This window comes from Eptatretus burgeri, chromosome 1 (genome assembly GCF_056783735.1).
Source record: "Eptatretus burgeri isolate ZD-2024b chromosome 1, Ebu_testis_v1, whole genome shotgun sequence".
Lineage (NCBI taxonomy): Eukaryota > Metazoa > Chordata > Myxini > Myxiniformes > Myxinidae > Eptatretus > Eptatretus burgeri.
In genome coordinates this window covers 86180623-86206048 of record NC_140961.1, presented here as the reverse complement: position 1 = coordinate 86206048, position 25426 = coordinate 86180623, and the positions used below count along the sequence as shown (strand labels likewise).

General features: G+C 45.3%; 1 protein-coding gene across 17 annotated transcripts in view; it reads right to left on the bottom strand.

The window, feature by feature from the left end:
• CELF2 (CUGBP Elav-like family member 2) overlaps positions 1-25426 on the bottom strand; it is a 134227-nt gene that overhangs the window by 2335 nt on the left and 106466 nt on the right. For 7 of the 17 annotated variants that reach the window (XM_085890823.1, XM_085890884.1, XM_085890788.1 and 4 more), the window contains exons 10-13: positions 24732-24812; positions 23990-24175; positions 22055-22198; positions 10090-12528 (exon numbers count right to left, since the gene is read on the bottom strand). In XM_085890823.1, coding sequence (XP_085746949.1) covers positions 12401-12528; positions 22055-22198; positions 23990-24175; positions 24732-24812 — 539 coding nt within the window. In that variant the 3' untranslated portion in view covers positions 10090-12400. Of the gene's footprint in view, positions 1-10086; positions 12529-22054; positions 22199-23989; positions 24176-24731; positions 24813-25426 lie in introns of those variants that run through there. The other 10 variants (XM_085890869.1, XM_085890831.1, XM_085890876.1 and 7 more) reach the window with 5 other exon arrangements.

The window sequence follows — 25426 nt, the reverse complement described above, 5'->3', positions numbered from 1 at the left end:
TTCTGGGTAAAACAAATCCGACAGCAAACATAATCACCTTTGGAACAATGGTCTGTCAAGTTCCTCATGAATAACATCAAACCAAATGAAATTCAAAAGAGACTGTCTGCACTATTTGTTGATGAGTCTTTATTTTGTGATTCCATGGTGGAAAGTAAAAAAAAAAAATGGCCAATGATTGGTGAGCATCATTGTGCCTCTTCACTGAATAATTGGACAACTTGATAGTGTGAAAACGATTTTCATTTTACTTAAAATTCACCGATAGTGCAAGATGGGTACCAAAGGTTGTCATGATTGATCAAAAAGCAACTCATGTGGACACTGCAACAGATCTCCTGCAATGCCACTTGAGGAAAAGGATTTATTGCTGACTGTGTCATACATAATGAGACCATGGTCAATCATTTCACAGTAAAGGGAAGACAAAAAGCCCAAATGGAAATAAATATTTATCAGCCTGATAGCTTCCAGCAAGAATTGAAGAACATTTACTTTCAGATCAAATTTCTCAAATGTGAGAAACGCATCATCGAAAACATTGAAACCAAGGCCAGGTATGTTCTCATGTATTGAGTTTACTGTGTGATGCTCACTCTCGAGGCAGATTATTGCCCTTACCCTAATTATGTGCTTCCCCCGATTGAAATAATAAATATGGGTTTCCTTACACGGAAGTTCAATGCAGAAGTAGGCCATTAGACCCATCAAATCCTTTGCTATGATTTCCAACTGCTTGTGCATGCTCCTTCCTTTTTAAATGCTGAATGTCAAGCAAGGAAACAGCACGTACCATTTTTAAAGACTTCGATATGACTCGGACAGGGTTTGAACCACCATCCCCTCCCCACTCCCGACTCAGAGCGGATGCTCAAACCAGTAAGCCACCAATTCTGGCTGAAGGACTAGGGAAGCTTGCATTGCTCATCCTCAAAATTAATCAAACAGTAATGGGTGGTGAAGTCCCAAATCATCCAACAGACCAGACGTGTCACCTTGTGATTTTCATCCACTTTGACTTGTGATTTTACTTGGGTGGCATTACATTTACGAATGTCGTCAAAGCAACTTTTCCGAAAACGGCTATGCACATGTGCCATAGTTGTCCCCACCCCCCCCCCCCCATGTATACCATTAAGATGCCATCACATTGATGGGGAAAAGTAGTGTGTGTAGCAGGGGAAACCCTTGAGAAACAGGTAATTTCAATTCTGGACAAGTTTTTCAGAATACTCAATATGTATGTCAGCTAAAACACAAACATTGGGATAAAATTTAAAAGGTTGAAAAATGCAGTTATTTTGAAAAAGCAAATCCAATATTTTTTTTGTATCCTGAAAAGATTGATCGATTACACATTTTCACTCCTGCACCTCCCCGACCCCCTTCCAAACAACACACCCGACCAATCCCGGTATTAAAAAAAAAAAAAACACAAGACAATAAACCCCAGAGTGCAACCAATTATATTGCACTATTTTTATTCAGAGCATGTAAAGAAAAACAAAGACCAAGACCACAGCAACATATTAATCAGGAAAATGCGTTTAATTGACAAACAAAATCCTACCTGCACAGGAAGATACAAATTAAACTATGCAAAGCACAAGCCTACATCCACAGACAAGGTACACACTGAACCATGTAACAAGTTTTATTTTTCTAAATAAAGCAAAAAAATAAATTCACACAAGTAGTCCTTCAAACTCCGTACAGTCACTGCGGGCAACAACGATTACAAAAAGGAAAGAAAAAGAATAAATTTCCAGGCAGGGCCGAGTTGAAAGCGTTTGAGAAGTGATAATTAAAAACAGCGACCACTGTGTGCTCTGGGCCAAGCCACAAAAAGGTGAAACGCGTCCCAAGAAACTGCTCGTCCGCGAACACGGCTGTAGAAAGGCGCCACGACTGTTTTCCAGACAACCAAAGGTTTTCACTTTTCATATTACATACCTTTTGTAGTATAAAAAATTTGCAGTACAAAAAAATCAGCAAAGTGAACTACTGTACACTAGTCGAATACAAAAAAATTCCATAACCGTATTTTACTTGTACTTTTTCTTTACTCCCCACACCCCCCCCTCCCCTCCCTTCCCCACACCTTCCCTCCCGTCCCATCTTCCCAAGCAATTCCTATGTTACAAGCCACAACAAGAGCAGCTGCTGAAATGACTGTGGCCATCATTTATAACCCTTTGGCAAACCACCTGCTGGGCGGAGCAACTCCAAAAAACACAAATCAGGACACCTTAAAACAGCGACACGTCCATGGAAGGGACGCAGCACCCGTGGACAGCCTTAGATGAAATTCTGCGAGTATGAATGCAATATGGTTCGTCAAAACAAAGAAACCACTTCCTCATGCTATGTAATCTATGGAGCAGTACGACTTGGTGAAGAGAAACACTGAAGGGAGAAATAGAGACACAGATACAAAGAGAGAGCAATAGAGATAGAGATAGAGAGAGCAATAGAGATGGAGAGCGATAGAGATATAGAGCGATAGAGCTAAAGAGCTAAATAGCTAAAGAGCGATGGAGCTAAAGAGCTAAAGAGCTAAAGAGCTAAAGAGCGATAGAGATACAGAGGGATAGAGCGATAGAGGGTGATGGAGCGATCGAGATACAGAGCGATAGAGTTAGAGAGCAATAGAGAGCTAGAGAGTGATAGAGCTCGAGATAGAGAGCGATAGAGCTCGAGAGCGATAGAGCTGGAGAGCAATCGAGATAGAGGGAGAGAAAGAGCAAGAGAGCGATAGAGATAGAGCAAGAGAGCGATAGAGATATAGCAAGAGAGCGATAGAGATAGAGCAAGAGAGCGATAGAGATAGAGCGATAGAGCTCAAGAGCGATGGAGAGCGATAGAGCTGGAGGGAGAGAAAGAGAAAGAGAGTGATAGAGAGCGATAGAAAGCTCGAGAGCGATATAGATCGAGCTGGAGATAGAGAGCGATATAGATCGAGCTGGAGATAGAGAGCGATATAGATCGAGCTGGAGATAGAGAGCGATATAGATCGAGCTGGAGATAGAGAGCGATATAGATCGAGCTGGAGATAGAGAGCGATATAGATCGAGCAGGAGATAGAGAGCGATATAGATCGAGCAAGAGAGTGATAGCGATAGAGCTAGAGTGATCAAGATAGAGAGGGAGAAAGATACAGTGATAGAAAGCGATAGAGCTAAAGAGCGATAAAGTTAAAGAGCTAAAGAGCGATATAGCTAAAGAGCGATAGAGACAGAGCGAGAGAAAGCTAGAGAGTGATAGAGATAGAGAGTGATAGAGATAGAGGGAGAAAGAGATAGAGCGATAGAGCTCGGGAACGATAGTGAGCTGGAGATAGAGAGCGACATTGCGAGAGATAGAGAGCGATAGAGGTAGAGAGTGGTGGAAAAAGAGGGCGATAGAAACAGAGAGCGATAGAAAGAGAGCGATAGAGATATAGCTAAAGAGCGCTAGAGATAGAGAGTGATAGTGGTAGAGCGAGAAAGCGGGAGGACAGAGAGCGGTATAGACAGAGAGCGATAGTTAGAGAGCAATAGAGCGATAGAGCTCGAGTTTGAGAGCGATAGAGCTCGAGATAGAGAGCGATAGAGCTCGAGATAGAGAGCGATAGAGCTCGAGATAGAGAGCGATAGAGCTCGAGATAGAGAGCGATAGAGCTCGAGATAGAGAGCGATGGAGCTCGAGATAGAGAGCGATGGAGCTCGAGATAGAGAGCGATGGAGCTCGAGATAGAGAGCGATGGAGCTCGAGATAGAGAGCGATGGAGCTCGAGATAGAGAGCGATGGAGCTCGAGATAGAGAGCGATGGAGCTCGAGATAGAGAGCGATGGAGCTCGAGATATAGAGCGATGGAGCTCGAGATATAGAGCGATGGAGCTCGAGATATAGAGCGATGGAGCTCGAGATATAGAGCGATGGAGCTCGAGATATAGAGCGATGGAGCTCGAGATATAGAGCGATGGAGCTCGAGATATAGAGCGATGGAGCTCGAGATATAGAGCGATGGAGCTCGAGAGCGATAGAGCTGGAGAGCGATAGAGCTGGAGAGCGATAGAGCTGGAGAGCGATAGAGCTGGAGAGCGATAGAGCTGGAGAGCGATAGAGCTGGAGAGCGATAGAGCTGGAGAGCGATAGAGCTGGAGAGCGATAGAGCTGGAGAGCGATAGAGCTGGAGAGCGATAGAGCTGGAGAGCGATAGAGCTGGAGAGCGATAGAGCTGGAGAGCGATAGAGCTGGAGAGCGATAGAGCTGGAGAGCGATAGAGCTGGAGAGCGATAGAGCTGGAGAGCGATAGAGCTGGAGAGCGATAGAGCTGGAGAGCGATAGAGCTGGAGAGCGATAGAGCTGGAGAGCGATAGAGCTGGAGAGCGATCGAGCTGGAGAGCGATCGAGCTGGAGAGCGATCGAGCTGGAGAGCGATCGAGCTGGAGAGCGATCGAGCTGGAGAGCGATCGAGCTGGAGAGCGATCGAGCTGGAGAGCGATCGAGCTGGAGAGCGATCGAGATAGAGGGGGAGAAAGAGAAAGAGAGTGATAGAGATAGAGAGTGATAGAGAGCGATAGGAAGTAAGAGTGATCAAGATAGAGCGATAGAGCTCAAGAGCGATGGAGAGCGATAGAGCTGGAGAGCGATAGAGCTGGAGGGGGAGAAAGAGAAAGAGAGTGATAGAGAGCGATAGAAAGCTAGAGAGCAATAGAGCTGGAGATAGAGAGCGATATAGATCGAGCTGTAGATAGAGAGCGATATAGATCGAGCTGGAGATAGAGAGCGATCGAGAAAGAGCAAGAGAGCGATAGCGATAGAGCAAGAGAGTGATCAAGATAGAGAGGGAGAAATATACAGTGATAGAAAGCGATAGAGCTAAAGAGCGATAAAGTTAAAGAGCTAAAGAGCGATAGAGACACAGCGAGAGAAAGCTAGAGAGTGATAGAGATAGAGAGTGATAGAGAGAGAGGGAGAAAGAGATAGAGCGATAGAGCTCGGGAGCGATAGTGAGCTGGAGATAGAGAGCGACATTGCGAGAGATAGAGAGCGATAGAGGTAGAGAGTGGTGGAAAAAGAGAGCGATAGAGATATAGCTAAAGAGCGCTAGAGATAGAGAGTGATAGCGGGAGGACAGAGAGCGGTATAGACAGAGAGCGATAGTTAGAGAGCAATAGAGAGCGATAGTTAGAGAGCAATAGAGAGCGATAGTTAGAGAGCAATAGAGAGCGATAGTTAGAGAGCAATAGAGAGCGATAGTTAGAGATAGTTAGAGAGCAATAGAGAGCGATAGTTAGAGAGCAATAGAGAGCGATAGTTAGAGAGCAATAGAGAGCGATAGTTAGAGAGCAATAGAGAGCGATAGTTAGAGAGCAATAGAGAGCGATAGTTAGAGAGCAATAGAGAGCGATAGTTAGAGAGCAATAGAGAGCGATAGTTAGAGAGCAATAGAGAGCGATAGTTAGAGAGCAATAGAGAGCGATAGTTAGAGAGCAATAGAGAGCGATAGTTAGAGAGCAATAGAGAGCGATAGTTAGAGAGCAATAGAGAGCGACAGAGCTCGAGATAGAGAGCGACAGAGCTCGAGATAGAGAGCGACAGAGCTCGAGATAGAGAGCGACAGAGCTCGAGATAGAGAGCGACAGAGCTCGAGATAGAGAGCGACAGAGCTCGAGATAGAGAGCGACAGAGCTCGAGATAGAGAGCGACAGAGCTCGAGATAGAGAGCGACAGAGCTCGAGATAGAGAGCGACAGAGCTCGAGAGCTCGAGATAGAGAGCGATAGAGCTCGAGACAGAGAGCGACAGAGCTCGAGACAGAGAGCGACAGAGCTCGAGACAGAGAGCGACAGAGCTCGAGACAGAGAGCGACAGAGCTCGAGACAGAGAGCGACAGAGCTCGAGACAGAGAGCGACAGAGCTCGAGACAGAGAGCGACAGAGCTCGAGACAGAGAGCGACAGAGCTCGAGACAGAGAGCGACAGAGCTCGAGATAGAGAGCGACAGAGCTCGAGATAGAGAGCGACAGAGCTCGAGATAGAGAGCGACAGAGCTCGAGACAGAGAGCGACAGAGCTCGAGACAGAGAGCGACAGAGCTCGAGATAGAGAGCGACAGAGCTCGAGATAGAGAGCGACAGAGCTCGAGATAGAGAGCGACAGAGCTCGAGATAGAGAGCGACAGAGCTCGAGATAGAGAGCGACAGAGCTCGAGATAGAGAGCGACAGAGCTCGAGATAGAGAGCGACAGAGCTCGAGATAGAGAGCGACAGAGCTCGAGATAGAGAGCGACAGAGCTCGAGATAGAGAGCGACAGAGCTCGAGATAGAGAGCGACAGAGCTCGAGATCGAGCGACAGAGCTCGAGATAGAGAGCGACAGAGCTCGAGATAGAGAGCGACAGAGCTCGAGATGAGAGCGACAGAGCTCGAGATAGAGAGCGACAGAGCTCGAGATAGAGAGCGACAGAGCTCGAGATAGAGAGCGACAGAGCTCGAGATAGAGAGCGACAGAGCTCGAGATAGAGAGCGACAGAGCTCGAGATAGAGAGCGACAGAGCTCGAGATAGAGAGCGACAGAGCTCGAGATAGAGAGCGACAGAGCTCGAGATAGAGAGCGACAGAGCTCGAGATAGAGAGCGACAGAGCTCGAGAGCGATAGAGCTCGAGAGCTCGAGATAGAGAGCGATAGAGCTCGAGAGCGATAGAGCTCGAGAGCGATAGAGCTCGAGAGCGATAGAGCTCGAGAGCGATAGAGCTGGAGAGCGATAGAGCTGGAGAGCGATAGAGAGCGATAGGAAGTGAGAGAGCAATAGAGATTGAGATAGAGAGCGATATAGATCGAGCTGGAGATAGAGAGCGATAGAGAAAGAGCAAGAGAGCGATAGCGATAGAGCTAGAGAGTGATCAAGATAGAGAGGGAGAAAGATACAGTGATAGAAAGCGATAGAGCTAAAGAGCGATAGAGACAGAAAGCGATAGAAAGCTAGAGATAGAGAGTGATAGAGATATAGAGTGATAAAGAGATAGAGCGATAGAGCTCGGGAGCGATAGAGCGAGAGAGTGATAGTGAGCTGGAGATAGAGAGCAACATCGCAAGAGATAGAGAGCGATAGAGGTAGAGAGTGGTAGAAAAAGAGGGCGATAGAAACAGAGAGCAATAGAGACAGAGAGCGATAGAAAGAGAGTGATAGAGCTGGAGAGCGCTAGAGATAGAGCGAAAGAGCGACAGAGATATAGCTAAAGAGCGATAGCGCTAGAGATAGAGCGAGAGAGCGGTAGAGCGAGAGAGCGGTAGAGCGAGAGAGCGGTAGAGCGAGAGAGCGGTAGAGCGAGAGAGCGGTAGAGACAGAGAGCGATAGGGATAGAGAGCGAAAGAGCTATTGAGCGATAGAGATAGCGCTAGAGTTAGAGTGCGATAGAGCTAAAGAGCGATCGAGACAGACAGCGATCGGGACAGACAGCGATCGGGACAGACAGCGATCGGGACAGACAGCGATCGGGACAGACAGCGATCGGGACAGACAGCGATCGGGACAGACAGCGATCGGGACAGACAGCGATCGGGACAGACAGCGATCGGGACAGACAGCGATAGGGACAGACAGCGATAGGGACAGACAGCGATAGGGACAGACAGCGATAGGGACAGACAGCGATAGGGACAGGCAGCGATAGGGACAGGCAGCGATAGGGACAGGCAGCGATAGGGACAGGCAGCGATAGGGACAGGCAGCGATAGGGACAGGCAGCGATAGGGACAGGCAGCGATAGGGACAGGCAGCGATAGGGACAGGCAGCGATAGGGACAGGCAGCGATAGGGACAGGCAGCGATAGGGACAGGCAGCGATAGGGACAGGCAGCGATAGGGACAGGCAGCGATAGGGACAGGCAGCGATAGGGACAGACAGCGATAGGGACAGACAGCGATAGGGACAGACAGCGATAGGGACAGACAGCGATAGGGACAGACAGCGATAGGGACAGACAGCGATAGGGACAGACAGCGATAGGGACAGACAGCGATAGGGACAGACAGCGATAGGGACAGACAGCGATAGGGACAGACAGCGATAGGGACAGACAGCGATAGGGACAGACAGCGATAGGGACAGACAGCGATAGGGACAGACAGCGATAGGGACAGACAGCGATAGGGACAGACAGCGATAGGGACAGACAGCGATAGGGACAGACAGCGATAGGGACAGACAGCGATAGGGACAGACAGCGATAGGGACAGACAGCGATAGGGACAGACAGCGATAGGGACAGACAGCGATAGGGACAGACAGCGATAGGGACAGACAGCGATAGGGACAGACAGCGATAGGGACAGACAGCGATAGGGACAGACAGCGATAGGGACAGACAGCGATAGGGACAGACAGCGATAGGGACAGACAGCGATAGGGACAGACAGCGATAGGGACAGACAGCGATAGGGACAGACAGCGATAGGGACAGACAGCGATAGGGACAGACAGCGATAGGGACAGACAGCGATAGGGACAGACAGCGATAGGGACAGACAGCGATAGGGACAGACAGCGATAGGGACAGACAGCGATAGGGACAGACAGCGATAGGGACAGACAGCGATAGGGACAGACAGCGATAGGGACAGACAGCGATAGGGACAGACAGCGATAGGGACAGACAGCGATAGGGACAGACAGCGATAGGGACAGACAGCGATAGGGACAGACAGCGATAGGGACAGACAGCGATAGGGACAGACAGCGATAGGGACAGACAGCGATAGGGACAGACAGCGATAGGGACAGACAGCGATAGGGACAGACAGCGATAGGGACAGACAGCGATAGGGACAGACAGCGATAGGGACAGACAGCGATAGGGACAGACAGCGATAGGGACAGACAGCGATAGGGACAGACAGCGATAGGGACAGACAGCGATAGGGACAGACAGCGATAGGGACAGACAGCGATAGGGACAGACAGCGATAGGGACAGACAGCGATAGGGACAGACAGCGATAGGGACAGACAGCGATAGGGACAGACAGCGATAGGGACAGACAGCGATAGGGACAGACAGCGATAGGGACAGACAGCGATAGGGACAGACAGCGATAGGGACAGACAGCGATAGGGACAGACAGCGATAGGGACAGACAGCGATAGGGACAGACAGCGATAGGGACAGACAGCGATAGGGACAGACAGCGATAGGGACAGACAGCGATAGGGACAGACAGCGATAGGGACAGACAGCGATAGGGACAGACAGCGATAGGGACAGACAGCGATAGGGACAGACAGCGATAGGGACAGACAGCGATAGGGACAGACAGCGATAGGGACAGACAGCGATAGGGACAGACAGCGATAGGGACAGACAGCGATAGGGACAGACAGCGATAGGGACAGACAGCGATAGGGACAGACAGCGATAGGGACAGACAGCGATAGGGACAGACAGCGATAGGGACAGACAGCGATAGGGACAGACAGCGATAGGGACAGACAGCGATAGGGACAGACAGCGATAGGGACAGACAGCGATAGGGACAGACAGCGATAGGGACAGACAGCGATAGAGACAGACAGCGATAGAGACAGACAGCGATAGAGACAGACAGCGATAGAGACAGACAGCGATAGAGACAGACAGCGATAGGGACAGACAGCGATAGGGACAGACAGCGATAGGGACAGACAGCGATAGGGACAGACAGCGATAGGGACAGACAGCGATAGGGACAGACAGCGATAGGGACAGACAGCGATAGGGACAGACAGCGATAGGGACAGACAGCGATAGGGACAGACAGCGATAGGGACAGACAGCGATAGGGACAGACAGCGATAGAGACAGACAGCGATAGAGACAGACAGCGATAGAGACAGACAGCGATAGAGACAGACAGCGATAGAGACAGACAGCGATAGAGACAGACAGCGATAGAGACAGACAGCGATAGAGACAGACAGCGATAGAGACAGACAGCGATAGAGACAGACAGCGATAGAGACAGACAGCGATAGAGACAGACAGCGATAGAGACAGACAGCGATAGAGACAGACAGCGATAGAGACAGACAGCGATAGAGACAGACAGCGATAGAGACAGACAGCGATAGAGACAGACAGCGATAGAGACAGACAGCGATAGAGACAGACAGCGATAGAGACAGACAGCGATAGAGACAGAGACAGACAGCGATAGAGTAATAGAGCTAGAGAGAGATAGAGATAGAGCTCGAGAGTGGTAGAGCTAAAGAGCGATCGAGATAGAGAGCGAGAGAGTGATAGAGATAGAGAGGGAGAGAGGGAGAGGGAGAGAGGGAGAGCGAGTGACGTGGAATTAACGTGTAAAGTGACGCTTATTAAAAACAACAAAAAAATGTATAATAAAATAAAAACAAGGAAAGAACAGCAATTAGGAGAACACCAGAAACAACCCTACCCTCCACCAAAAAACAGCACAAGGGCACACCCTTACATTTAACACACAATTACAACAAAGTCTGTCAATACGGGAAGTACCACCCAGCATTTGGCACAACATCTGAGAGCCCATTAAATTTGGAGCCCCATCCAAGGAAAAAAAAAAATATTAAAAAAAAAACAAATGAAAATAAAAAGAACAAGAGAACAATCAGTAGACAAATTTCCATAGGATGGCGAACCCTGTCTTGCTTTTAGAAAGAACACACATCGCGGCTAAAATGCTCAATCCAAGAAATGCACAAACAGCACAAGGGCTTACAAAAAAAAAAAAAAAAAAGTGGAAAACCTGTGCACCTCAAAAAAGCCCAGCCCACTCCACACAATACTATAAATATTAATAAATCGAACATCAACTCGGCAAAAACGCGACAACACGATCTCGGAATCGTCAACAAAGTCTACAAACCATGTGCTATCATTAACCAAACTGAACAGCTAGGTATACATGACCAAGAACAAAATAAAGCATTTTTTATATAATATTTAAAACGAAGCAAAACACTATCTTTAAAATCTTATTCTGTAAACCAGTGCTCCTATGTAAAAAGGAGAATATTCTATCACAGGCAGAGTGCAACATGTGAGCTAAGTTCCTCTAGAGCTCCCACCAGGCCCACCTTTCTCATTCTCAAGACAGCGCAAGGCAGATATAAAAGCAGCAGTGCAGGAGAAGGTGTACCCTTTTCCCACCACTGGTCATAGGTAATAGAGGGTGAGGGGTATGCATAAGGATGAGATAGGGGAAAAGAGGAAGGTGAGGGTCAGAAAGCTCAGGGAGGACAGAAAACCAAAGCTGGCTCTCAAGGGCTGGAGGCAGGGATGAGGGTGTAGGGGATTGGTGGAGGAGGGGTGGGGGTCAGTGAGCAGGCCCCAGATGAGCAGTGTGGCGAGCGCGGCGATGATGGCCACACGTAAAACAGCAAGCATGGCGGCAGCGCGGAAGGCAGACACAAGGACGAGACGAAGCGACGAACTCATGGACGCCACAGGCAACAGGCTACGAGACGCGAGCACAATATCTATTGGAGACATGTGAGGGAGTGGATAGGGAGGGAGGGAGGGAGGGAATAAAAGAGGGTTACACAAAACAGCCGCATGCCAAAACTACCAACATGCAGAGCCATTGGGAAGACCCTTAAGAATCAATTTAGTTTGAGGGAGGAAGTAGTATTCTCCTTTTGATAATACCTCTTGTTTGGATATTTGAGGTTGTGTGGGATTACCAATTGGTAAATTTAATTTCAGTACGATTCCAAAGCACAGGACGATAACCATTGTACATTGACAAACCTGGCTGCCATTTGGAACTGCATAAACAATTTGAACACTGAAGGCACCAAACCAACACAATCCCTCGTGACCAACAAAAACAATGAAATTGGCAATGTTGACAGCATGATAACAGCTCCGAAGTGTTATTGTTGCTGCAAAAACCTTCCCTTTATGTACATAATTTATTGCATGTCAATAACTTAAATAAATAAGTCCAAATGGTGGTTTTTATAAAAAATATAAAAATAGAGATGTGGCATCGTTCAAGTGTGAGGGTTACATACGGCGCTTTTAACATCGCCCTTTCCACATTCCTTTTCAGGCCAAATATCTGGACCTGGCGTGGCTTTACATGTAAACACCGATCCACCCAGCAGCTACGTCAATAAGCGGATTTCGAACACTGTTTTACGAAGCGATTGAGCAGGACACCAAGACATGTAGCATGTTTAAATCAAAGATCTTTTAAACTCTACAACACCAAAATGGTGACCTAAGGAGACAAAAACAAAAACAATATCGTCGTAACTCCCCGCTCGCCCCGTATGTGCACGCACACAAACACAAGCATACATTAAGCAGCAGTAGTAAGGGTTAACAGATAGGCACCTGTCAAAGCAAGCCTTGACACTTACCAAGAACACACAGGCTACACACTGCTAGCTAGCCTCAGTACGGCTTGCTGTCACTTTTGGAGCGTTTCAGTTGCACTTTGAGTCGTTTCATGCCGATCTGGAAACCGTTCATGGCCTGGATAGCGGCCTGGGCAGAAACGGGGTTGTCATAGCTAACAAAACCTGCAGGCACAAGATGGAGCGCAATATGAAGGTCCTTTGGCACGACATGAAACAAATTAGGATCAATGAGAGTGAGAAATATTAAGGCAATATGACAAAATGCAATTTCACAGCATGGAAAAACGAGTCGGCAAACTTTTTTTTATATAGTTTCAGTGATGTAAACCTCAAACCACAAAAGAATGTTGAGCTTTGGAATGTTTTTGGGCAATGAAATGTAATGTAATGGAAGAGAAGCCATCAAAACAAAACCATTCATCACAAAGAAAGGAGATTTACACCACCTGTTATTGACCAAAATTTTTGCAAAGTAGTGTACAAAATGACCAATAAAGCAACTATGGTCGAAGCTGATTAATAGTTTTATCAACACGCTTTTTGAAAATAAATAAACAGGAAGGGGGGGGTATTGTAATCGGTCATGTCCGTCTGTCCATCTATCTCCTAAACCAGGGGTCGGGAACGTGTGGCTCGCGAGCCAGGTATGGCTCTTTTGATGATTGCATCTGGCTCGCAGATAAAATTGGAGTTTGAAACTTGGAAAGCCCAATATTTCTCGCAGAAGCTTTACCTATAGTTTGAATGGTGTCGTGCTTCATTCATGTGCAGGGCTGAACTTGGCAGAAGGAGAGAAGAAAAAACACCTCCGAATTGTCTGAAGCGGTTTTTGTTTCGTCCAGTCATGCGGCCGACGCGAGTAGTGATTTTGGTTCCTCCAATGACGTGCCGCCGCCGAGACGCGTCACGGAATTCATCTCGACCAATCACGCGCCACCGCTGAGGCGACTCGTGATTTCGGTTCCTCAAATGACGTGCCGCCGCCGAGACGCGTCACGGAATTCATCTCGACCAATCACACGCCACCGCTGAGGCGACTCGTGATTTCGGTTCCTCCAATGACGTGCCGCCGCCGAGACGCGTCACGGAATTCATCTCGACCAATCACGTGCCACCGCTGAGGCGACAGCATCCCAGAGTCGGCCGGCCGCACCTCTCGAGTATGTCAGCCCGTGCGCAGGCCAGCCAGACTCACTTGGGTCAACATCTCCCTCTCTCTCATTTGCTCAAAGCTAACCCTTCGACGAAGAAGATGGCGAAAAGAAAAAAAGATGAGGAGTATCGTACATTTCAGGACGAATGGGCCGAAGAATTCGCCTTTGTGGAGAGAGCAGGTTCTGTGGTGTGTCTAATTTGCAATGACAAAATTGCATCGATGAAACGGTCGAATATAAAGCGGCACTTCGACACGCGCCATGCTACCTTTGCATCAAAATACCCTGTGGGAGACAGCAGAAAGAAAGCGTGCCAAGAGCTACTGAGCAGGGTGCAAGCCAGCCAGCAGCAACTCCGCGTATGGACCCGGCAAGGTGACTATAATTCCGCCAGCTTTGCTGGATCTTTAGCAATAGTGAGGAACGGAAAACCATTCACAGATGGCGAGTATGCAAAAACGTTCATGCTGGATGTCGCCAATGAACTTTTTGATGATCTTCCGAACAAAGACAAGATAATCAAACGGATACAAGACATGCCTCTGTCGGCAAGAACTGTTCATGATCGTACCATCATGATGGCAAACCAAGTGGAGGAAACGCAAGTGAAGGACATAAATACAGCGCCGTTCTTTTCCCTGGCTTTGGATGAGTCAACAGACGTAAGCCATTTGTCGCAGTTCAGTGTGATTGCAAGATATGCTGCTGGTGATACACTGCGCGAAGAAAGTCTTGCTGTTCTGCCAATAAAAGGGTCCACAAGAGGTGAGTATTTATTGAAGTCTTTCATGGAGTTCGCTCAAGAAAAACATCTACGAATGGATAAACTTATCTCGGTGTGTACTGATGGTGCTCCGTGTATGGTGGGGAAAAACAAAGGATTTGTGGCGCTTCTCCGTGAACATGAAAATAGACCCATCCTAAGTTTCCATTGCATTCTACACCAGGAGGCACTTTGTGCTCAGATGTGTGATGGGCAGCTTGGCGAAGTGATGTCGCTGGTCATTCGTGTGATCAACTTTATTGTTGCCCGAGCCTTAAATGGTCGCCAGTTTAAAACACTGCTGGATGAAGTTGGAAATAACTATCACAGTCTGCTTTTGCACAGCAATGTGCGTTGGTTGTCAAGAGGGAAGGTGCTTAGCCGTTTTGCGGCTTGCCTGAACGGAATCCGGACTTTCCTTGAAATGAAAGGGATTGAGCATCCTGAGCTAGCCGAAACTGAGTGGCTCCTCAAGTTTTACTATCTCGTGGATATGACTGAACATCTGAACGAGCTCAACGTGAAAATGCAAGGCATTGGAAATACAGTGTTATCCCTTCAACAAGCCGTGTTTGCTTTTGAAAACAAGCTGGAGCTCTTTATCATGGATCTTGAAACAGGTCGTTTACTACATTTTGAAAAACTGAGACAATTTAAAGATGCATGCATAGCAAGTGAGCCCACTCAAAACTTTGATCTCCACCAGTTAGCTGGCTTCACATCCAGTCTCCTACAGTCATTCAAAGCACGCTTTGGAGAATTTCGTGAGCACACTCGTCTTTTTAAGTTCATCACCCATCCAAACGAGTGTTCACTGAACACAGCCGACCTGAGTTACATTCCTGGTGTCTCCGTCAGAGATTTTGAAGCAGAAGTGGCTGACCTGAAGGTCTCAGACATGTGGGTGAATAAGTTCAAGTCACTGAATGAAGATTTGGAAAGAATCGCACGACAGAAAGCAGAGTTGGCGAGCAAGCACATGTGGACAGAAATGAAAAAACTTCAACCCGAAGACGAGCTGATTATCAAAACTTGGAACGCGCTTCCTGTCACATACCTCACACTGCAGTGTGTGAGTATTGCTGTATTGACCTTGTTTGGATCTACGTATGCATGTGAGCAGTCATTCTCACATCTTAAAAACATCAAGTCCAACCTACGATCACGTCTAACGGATGAAAGCCTCAACGCTTGCATGAAGCTTAACCTCACCAAGTACCAACCAGACTACAAAGCCATCAGCAAATCCATGCAGCACCAGAAGTCCCATTAATGGTGAGTATTATAACAACATTATTTAAAAGAATAAATTCAGAGGCTTATTATACTCACATTTAGTTGAATTCAGTCTTAAAATATATTATATGGCTCTCACTGAAATAGATTTCCAAATATTTTGCTTTAATGGCTCTCTGAGTCAAAAACGTTCCCGACCCCTGTCCTAAACGGTTGTGCAGAAATTCACTAAACATGGTAGTTACGATTAGCACATGACAATAATGTGTAAGAGCAATATCACTTTTGCCCTCACCCCAGGGCAGGGTCAAAAGGTCAAATACAAAAAAAAAAAAAAAAAAAAACACAATTACAGGCACATTTCAAACTTTTTTTGATTAAACTTTGTAAATGCAATTAAACATTGGGGATGCACAAAATATGGAATGATTTTTTTGGATTTGAGGCCCTTTGATTTGTTCATGCCCCAAATCTCAGTTCCATCCATAAAGGAAGTTTGGAAAAAGTGTGCGTGTACCCTCCGTCGTGCAAAGTCCTTCCTCAGCCCACCTGAGCTCCTGAACACATAAAAAGCTTTCGTCCACAGCCTCATTGAGTACTGCACTTCCCTCTGGGCTGGTGCTCCTGTCTCTCATCTTTCTCGGCTTCACGCAGTGGAAACCAAGGCATTTTGGATAATTGGTATCTCTCGCGATGAGGCTGTCTTTGGATCTCTCACTCTCTCACTGCAGGCAAGTTGGTGGTCTTTCTGTCTTCTACGGTCTCCTCTCTGGTCTCGCCCCCCCTTCTCTGTCTGCGATTTTTCCCCACCATATTTCCGCAGGGCGCTCAAGGTCCACCAACAATCCCCTTCTGGTAAAACTACCAAAATCACGAATCACTGCTCACCTTCACTTTAATTCCTCTTCTTTTTTTCCCACCTTTGGAATAAACTCCCTCACTCTGTTCAATCCCATTCTTCCCTCCAGGCCTTCAAAACAGCTGTTCACCACCACACCTTATCGTCCCCCATCCAAATCCTCGATCTTTTCATACCCGTTAATCCACCCCAAACCCACCTCCTTCAAATTCCCTGCTTTCCTTCCTGAAAGTTCCTGTAATGACCATCTTGTATTTCCCATGTTCCCCACTCCACCCCTCTCCCTTAAGGCCCTGTCACACCTTGACGTTTTAGCCAGCGTATGGCAACGTATCAAAATGTATCTAAAACGCTGGCGTACGCTGAACTATTGATGTTTTTTTCCAGTTTTGGGCATATAATAACGAGTTGGACGTATGCATAATGTATTAGTAAAGTACAAAGAACGTTTCGATAACTTATACCAACGAATGCTTACAGTGTTGTCGGCGTTCACAACCTATGCCCAACAATAGTATAACTTATGCATAGCGCGGCAGCGTATCGCCGACGATTACGTGGCGTAGCCTATTAAAAGGCTACCGCTCAACGATTTAAATCATAACCGCACTAGAAATTGAAGTGTCAACATCACCGTCATGCCAAAGAAAAAAAAAAACATGGAGTCTGGAACACTGAGGGTTCCTCCTGTGAAGCCCATTTTTATATACCAATTCCCTTAAACGCTGCCAATACGCCATTATTCGGTAGCTGTAAGTTAGAAACACGTTCAGTAAGTTCTGTGGTCGTTCGCAAGATGTCAAATACGTCTACATAGGTCAATATGCGTTGGAGATACGTTACACATAGGTTCAAAGCACGTTACTCATAGGTTAGAAATAAGTTTCGGGTACACTAAACATTACCTCGATGTGTTTCGACGTATGAGTAACTTACAAGTAGCATGTGGCAACGATGGCATAATGTGCCTACAACTTATGACCAGCGTATGCAGAATGTGTGAGTCATACGTCAAAAAATTTTGAGCATGCTTAAAAATTGTTCTCGAGCTCGGCGTACTATGACGTATGCCAGCGTGCTCTTAATGTATACAAAACTTACCCATAACATATTCGAAGTGTGCCAGCGTATTCGCCAAATTTTCATACGTAGGCATACGCTGGCTAAAACATCGTGTGACAGGGCCTTTACACAGATCTCTTAGTGTCTCTGTTCCCCACTGTTTTGTCCTTCCCCACTCTCGCCCCTCTTGTCTCCCCACCCCCCCCCCCTTGCTGTGTGTTGTGTGTTAGCTCTCATGCAAGCCTTGACAAGGTATACAAAAAAAAAAAGAGGGTAGGGACTTATGGTCACAGGGGATAAAAAAAAAAACTCAATTTGATATTAAATCGTTACTGGTGGAACTTTTTACCATCTTTCAACTTCGCTTAAGGTGAGAAGCTTTGGGATTTGTGATGGCTCACCATCACCTTTGCTCCAGTTATTATAATCAATTGATAGTCCACATGACAAAAACAACATGATTAAATTTTTGATTTCCCCCATTTTTAATGGAGCCGAAACATCCTTCCTCCTTCCTTTGCCCTCCTCACAATTTCCATACATATACTGCATATATGTAGATTTACACGGTGTTGCACGGGAAGAGAAACGTCAATAAGTAGCACTTTGTGGCCAATCACAAAGATTAATTAATTGATTGGCTGATTGGAACTCCATTTCAATTTCCACTTGCATCGGACCCTGATCATCTGAAGTTCTGATGAGGGTATTGTTACGTCTGAAGAAGACGACGTCTGAATATAGACGGCTTTGCATTTTTATTTTGACCTTCCTGTTCGTGTGTTGTTGTATATCATTCGCTGTTCAGCATCTAAAAAGGCTGTGATGAATACCCCATGAACAATGTCCCCCTCCTCATTCCTTCCATCACCTAATTTTAACTTTCCCCAAAGCGGATGCGGACAGGTTTTGCGGGGACCGGACGGAAGGAGAGGCATTTGAGACTTGTACAAACCCAAACCTGCATCAACTCACCTCACCGTTCTAAACATTCACAACACCCCCCCACACCCTCCAACCTCTGCACACCTCACCAACTCTCCTGCACCATCCTTTGTCTACGGAGCTCTCTTGCCCTCCCCTCCCCCTGGGCAAATTAAACTATATGCTGCCTTGGTATGAAAGTAAAGATTAATTCAACAATGCAATGCCGTTTGTAACAGTAATAGCGAATATTGACTGAGGGATGAGAAGGGAAGGACAACAAATTTACCCGTGCGAAGAGTGATTTAACCTCAGCATTGCTCATGTAAAAAAGGAATTTGTAACACCCTCTGCCACCACCAAGAGGTTGCAGCACTACACGGTACACATTTACATAAATAATTTATGTGCCCCCCCCCTTCCCCACAAAGCACACACACGCACACTTTTGCCTTTTATAGGTATCCAGTGCCTATAAAAGAAAGTCTGCACCCCTTTCAAAATTTTCACCTTTTGTTGCTTTATAGCCTGGAATTACATTGCATCAAATCAGACTTGGTTTGATAAGTGTCCACCCCCCATTATTATAGGAATTGTAAATTTGCTCAGGTGTAACCAATCACCTTCAAAATCACACACCAAGTTAAGTGGCCTCCACCTGTGTTAAATTGTGATGATTCTGATTATTTCAGTATAAAATCAGCTGTTCCTGCAGGCTTCCTCTGCTGGGTAGTGTATTTCACAGCAAAGACTCAACCATGAGCACCAAGGAGCTTTCAGAAGACATCTGGGATAAAGTTGTGGAAAGGCACAGATCAGTGTTGGGTATAAAAATATTTCAAAGGCCTTGAATATCCCTTGGAGCACAGTCAAGAAATCATTAAGAAGTGGAAGGCGTATGGTACCACCAAGACCCTGCCTAGATCAGGCTGTCCCACCAAACTGGATGACAAGCAAGGAGGAGACTGATCAGAGAGGCCACCAAGAGACCAATGGCAACTTTGACAGAGATACATGCCTTTATGGCAGACTGATCACTGTGTGCATGCAACAATAATATCCCAAGCACTCCATAAGTCTGCCATGTATGGTTGCGTGGCAAGGAGGAAGCCATTACCTAAAAAAGCCCACCTTCAGTCTTGTTGGAGGTATGCAAAAAAAACATTCCAGAGATTCTGAAGACATGTGGCAAAAAGTTTTGTGGTCTGACAAAACAAAGATGGAACTTTTTGGCCAAAATGCAAAATGTTACATTTGGCACAAACCCAACACAGCACACCACCCAAAGAACACCTTCCCTACGATGAAGCATGGTGGAGCCAGCATCATGTTTTGGGGACGTTTCTCATCAGTAAGGACTCTGGCACTTGTCAGAATTGAAGGGAAAATGGATGGAGCAAAACACAGAAAATGCAAGAGGAAAACATGCTGCAAGAAAGCTGAAATTGGGACAGAAGTTCACCTTTCAGCATGAGAACGACCTGAAGCGCATAGCCAAAACTACACTGGAGTGGCTAAGGAACAAAACGATAAATGTCCTTGAGTGGTCCAGTCAGAGCCCTGACCTAAATCCAATCGAAAATCTGTGGCATGACTTGAAGATTGCTGTCCATCAATGCTCCTCACACAACTTGACTGTGCTTGAACAGTTTTGTACAGAAGAATGGGAAAAATATTGCCCAGTCAAGGTGTGCAAAGTTGGTAGAGACCTCTCCCAACAGACTCACAGCTGTAATCACTGTCAAAGTGATTACATAGCTGTAATCACCAAGTGTAAACTCAGGGGGGTGGATACTTATCCAACCAAGATATTATAGTTTTGTATTTTTAATTAATTTTCTGAAATTTGTCGAATTTGTTTTTCACTTGGAAGTTGTGGGTTACGATGTGTAAACAAGGTGGAAAAGGTCTGATTTAATGAAATTTAATTCCAGGCTATAAGGCAACAAAATTCTGAAAATTTTGAAAGGGGGTGTAGACTTTCTATCGGCACTGTAGATGACTGTCTTTCTCTTCCATTCATTTGATAATCTCTTCTTACTTTTCTGGAACTGTCTTCTGGGGGTGGTTCTATTATACTCTTCTCTCTCGGGCAAAAAAGCAAGTGGTGCAACATTTCATGTCCTTTTCCCATACAGATCTGCAATCTTTTCGACACCATTATCCCAACATTATCCTTCCTTGCAGGTTACTTTATTTTCTCCACTCTTCGTTTTTTTATCTTCCCGTTCATTGATTCCCTTGCTTGTGTGTCCAACCATTGGTTCATTGACATGTTACCCTCCATCACCTCAATCTTCCATAAGCAGAGATCTCGTTGAAAAAATATATATATATATATATATATATATATATATATATATATATATATATATATATATATATATATATATATATATATATATATATATATATATAGATATTTGATTGGCAAAATATGCCGAAAGCATGTGGTTCATGTATGTGGACACAGCAACCTGATAGGGTTACCAGGTTACAGAAGACATGAGAAAAGCAGTGGGTTCAGCTTGAACAGGTTAAAGTGAACTTCATGGCAATAAAACGAACCGTGCAAGTCGGGATATGTGCAGGTGATTTCATTCGATAATACCATCAGGATGGCCCAATTCTTCAAATGGGATTCAAGTAAGAATGTTTAAATCTGAGCCCGAGTCAACCTTGCACTCTTACCTAATCAGAGCATCATACACGCAAAACCAGTATCCCAAGGGTCATGACTGTTCGACAGCCAGCGACTCGTGTATTCGATAGATCAATATAGCTGGTTAAGAATAATTTCAAATTGTCTGTTTACTTTTTCTGCTCATTTCCAAACCTCCATCTCCTGACCATACTGACTGGCATGGCCACCTGCCCTTTAAAAGCTCTGGTAATATTTTCTCGAGTCAATGCTACCTTGAGATGAAATGATTACAGCTGAATGTTGGCAAAGGAATTAGATAAGGAAATGAAATTTTCATTGGCCTACGTCTTTCACGATCAGTCCATCTTAAACAAATATTGATGGCTCATTCTCACTTTCACAGAAATAAATTTCATTGAAGTGTTCTGCTTTCAATATGTTATGTCATTTTCCAAAGGCATCACAAGGCATGTGCTTGGGAAAGTATGCAAAATGTGGTGTCAATATTAAAAGTTATAACATGAGTTTTCTGACAAAGAAGTACAACACAGGAAGAGACTACTAGATCCATCAAACCTGAGCAAGGGTGCTCAATCCTTAAATGCCGAGTGTCAACCAAGGAAGCAGCACATATCATTTTTAGTCTTTGGTTTGGGATTTGAACCACTGACCGAGTGGACACTCCAACCATTACACCACCTCATCTGATTGAACATAATTGTTTGAGCTTAATTATTTGAGCATCTACTCTTAATTTTTACAAATTCCTACCAAAGTCTTTACATATCTGAAATATCTGAAGCACTGATACAAATAAACAATGAAAATCAACATATGCATGCATTTCCTGCCCTGTAAATAGAAATCAACACGTTCAACTGATGTGCGAGAATTCCTTCCATGCACATCTTGGCATAGCCATTGGCACTGCTTTGTAAACGAATCAATTGCCCTTGGATGAGATATTTACACAAATGGGCATAATCGAGCCGAAAATTTTCCTCCGATCACACAACGTGAAATGTCTCCATCAATCCTGACCTTACCAAAGCATTTGCTCAGATTTGTCTGCTTGTCAATGAACACCTTAGCAGAGATGACACTTCCAAAGGGCATGAACATCTGCATGAGGTCCTGGTCTCCAAACTCCTGGGGTAGATGGTAAATGAATAGGTTCGCACCCTCTGGCCCTATAGAAGAAGAGGTGGTAGAGTTTTGTACCATGAATCATGGAGGCATATCTGGGTAAAACACCAAAGGCTTCAAATTTCAATCAACTCACAAGTAATAAAGTTGCACACCCCCAAAACCAAGTGATCGATTAAAAAATATATGGCAAGAATAAAGCTTCTTTTGACGACAAGAAACACCAAAGCGGGCGTAACCCCTCAGCCCCTTTACACAAACCAATTTCAAGATGGTGGCCATATTGAAAATCGCAGCATGCCCATTTTCGAAAGGAACCTTCCTCTACTCAACCCTGATACACCCGGCAAAAATGGATTTAATCGGACAAGGCGTTCTCCTCGAAATGGACAGAAACCAATTTCAAGATGGCTGCCGTGGCGGCCACAGTGAAAATCGCAGCATTCCCATTTTGGAAAGGAACCTTCCTCTACTCAACCCCATTATATCTCGCCAGAATAAAATCAATGTGTGAAGCCATTCTCAAGTTATTGTCCGGAAACCAAATTCAAGATGGCTGCTCTAGCCGCCATATTGGATATCGGATTGCACTGAATATCGAAAGGAACCTTCCTCTAAACACCCCAATTATATCGCACAAAAATTAAATCAATAAGTCAAGCCGTTCAAGTTATTGTCCGGAAACCAAATTCAAGATGGCTGCCCTAGCCGCCATATTGGATATCGCATCATACTGATTATCGAAAGGAACCTTCCTCTACTCAACCCCAACACACCCTGAAAAATGTATTTAATCGGACAAGGCGTTCTCCTCGAAATCGACGGAAACTAATTTCAAGATGGTTGCCATGGAGGCCACATTGAAAATCGCAGTGTGCCCATTTTAGAAAGGAACCTTCCTCTACTCAACCCCAACACACCCTGCAAAAATGGATGTAATTGGAAAAGGTATTCTCCTCGAAATAGACGGAAACCAATTTCAAGATGGCTGCCATGGAGGCCACATTGAAAATCGCAGAGTGCCCATTTTCGACAGGAACCTTCCTCTACTCAACCCCAATACACCCTGCAAAAATGGATGTAATCGGACAAGGTATTCTCCTCAAAATCGACGGAAACCAATTTCAAGATGGCTGCCATGGAGGCCACATTGAAAATCGCAGCATGCCCATTTTTGACAGGAACCTTCCTCTACTCAACGTCAACACACCCTGCAAAAATGGATTTAATCGGACAAGGCGTTCTCCTCGAAATTGACGGAAACCAAAAGTTGATAGACGGACGGACGCCCGGACAACGCCTATGACGACAATACCCCTTAGCCCAATTTGGGCTGAGGGGTAAAAAGTCTAAGTGTGTCAATCAGAGTAAGTCTGACATGTTTGGTTGCCAAAGAAACGGGATCTTTACTTCATGTCATGAACGAATGCAAGCTCCCACAAATAATCCCTGACTTCATCTCCCAGCAAGTTTTAACATCAGCTCTTCAAAGCATTCATAAAAATGCAATATTTTACTTAATCAGAAGCCTCACAGGTATGTACTGTTGTGCAGATAAAATACTGAGCATTTCATTAATTTCCTGTTGATTAGGGGTGGGAGGAAAGTAACAAAGCACCAATTGGGAAGTCAAATATTTACGTTAACACAATTAATTCCCATACTTAAACTGCACTGGAATGTATGCAAATATTTTTTTTAATCTCCTGGTCTGTGTAGTAGTAAATATGAAACATTAAACAGCATCATAAGATATAGTCACAAAATTATTAAACCTCATACAAGCCCTCTTGGGCATGGAAGAGGGCATGATCTTGAGACCACATCACACATACCCTCCTTTTGGCTGCCAGCTGCACCTTGAGCCTGCTGCAGGAGGTTGTGGCTATAAAGACCAGGTAGAGCAGCAGCAGCATATTGTTGAATGCCCGAATAGGCCTGGCTCAACGCATCGACAGCACCACCCCCACCTGACCCATTTGACAACACAGAACTGCCCAATCCTCCATTAAGACCAACACCTGTAATGGCAGAAAAGAAGCAAAATATGGAGAGCACAACTTTCATATTCATAATGAAATGTGTTTTCAAAGTCTAAAATGTAAATGAGATTTTAAAGTTGGAAATGACAACTTTAAAATTACCTTCCATTCAATACAATAGTACCATCAAACTAACTACTTCAGTAACTTTCATACAAGGAAGAGCAGCCAAGTTGAGAAGTTACCAATTAGCTGTTTTTAAATATCAAATTGAGCTCTTTAAAAAGAAAAGCTTTCGGGTGACCCTCATACAAGGCATGTTAATGTGTATTCGCTGCGGCGTGGATTTAATTCAACAACCACCACCACCGCCGCGCTACGCCATTCTGGGTGAGTTGTTCACGCACAGGGGACGCTTTTGCCATGTTATGTCATCCTGTGCGAGTCGTTCTGAGCGGAAGGAATCCTAACATGGCGTTTCGCGGAAACGCATCTCCTGCATTATATGAGGGTCTCCTGTACAGCTTTACAGTATGACTCCCAAAAATATCCGAGATTCAAAATGTCCCAGACTAAGGACGAGTTTGAAGTTCACCTGCAAGAGCACCAACTCCTCCCAGATTGCCCAGAGAGCCCAGGGAGCCCATGGCTGAGCTGGATGAGCCAGATGAACCTCCTGAAGAGCAGAAAACAATTGCAACAAAAGAATGAGCAGGGGTTTTTTTTAACCAGATTCACTTTACAAATATTACCATAAAATTGTAAACTTGATCATATTTAATAAACATAGTGAAATCAGTTCATAATAGCCACAGCGAACCTTTGAGACTGAGTACATCATGGAAAACCTCAATTGCTCAATTGATTTACACTTATCAATCAGTTCCATCACTGCTGGAACGTCCCATTTGCCCAAAGCTAGGCTCTACAAGCTCCAAAGCAAAATCATGGCTTGTGCCATACTCCAGCAGCAGCATAGGCATTTTTGTAATCATATGGAAGGACAGTTGAACATGGTATGCATCAGGTTTACCTCCAAATATAGACTCTCATATATGGTGAACAAAACGAAAATTTTGTTGGCTCACATCAGAGCAGAATTGCTTTGCTGCCAACATTGGAGATTCAAATAATATATTTTCAGATCATGTCCTTCCAACTGTTCATTATATATGAAACCAACTGGCATCATATGGTATCAAGTATTTGTCTCAAAATTTCTGCACGACTATAAATTGTCAGATTGATGCTTGATGAGCGGGGTGTCGTTTCAATGAGTGTGCCATCCCC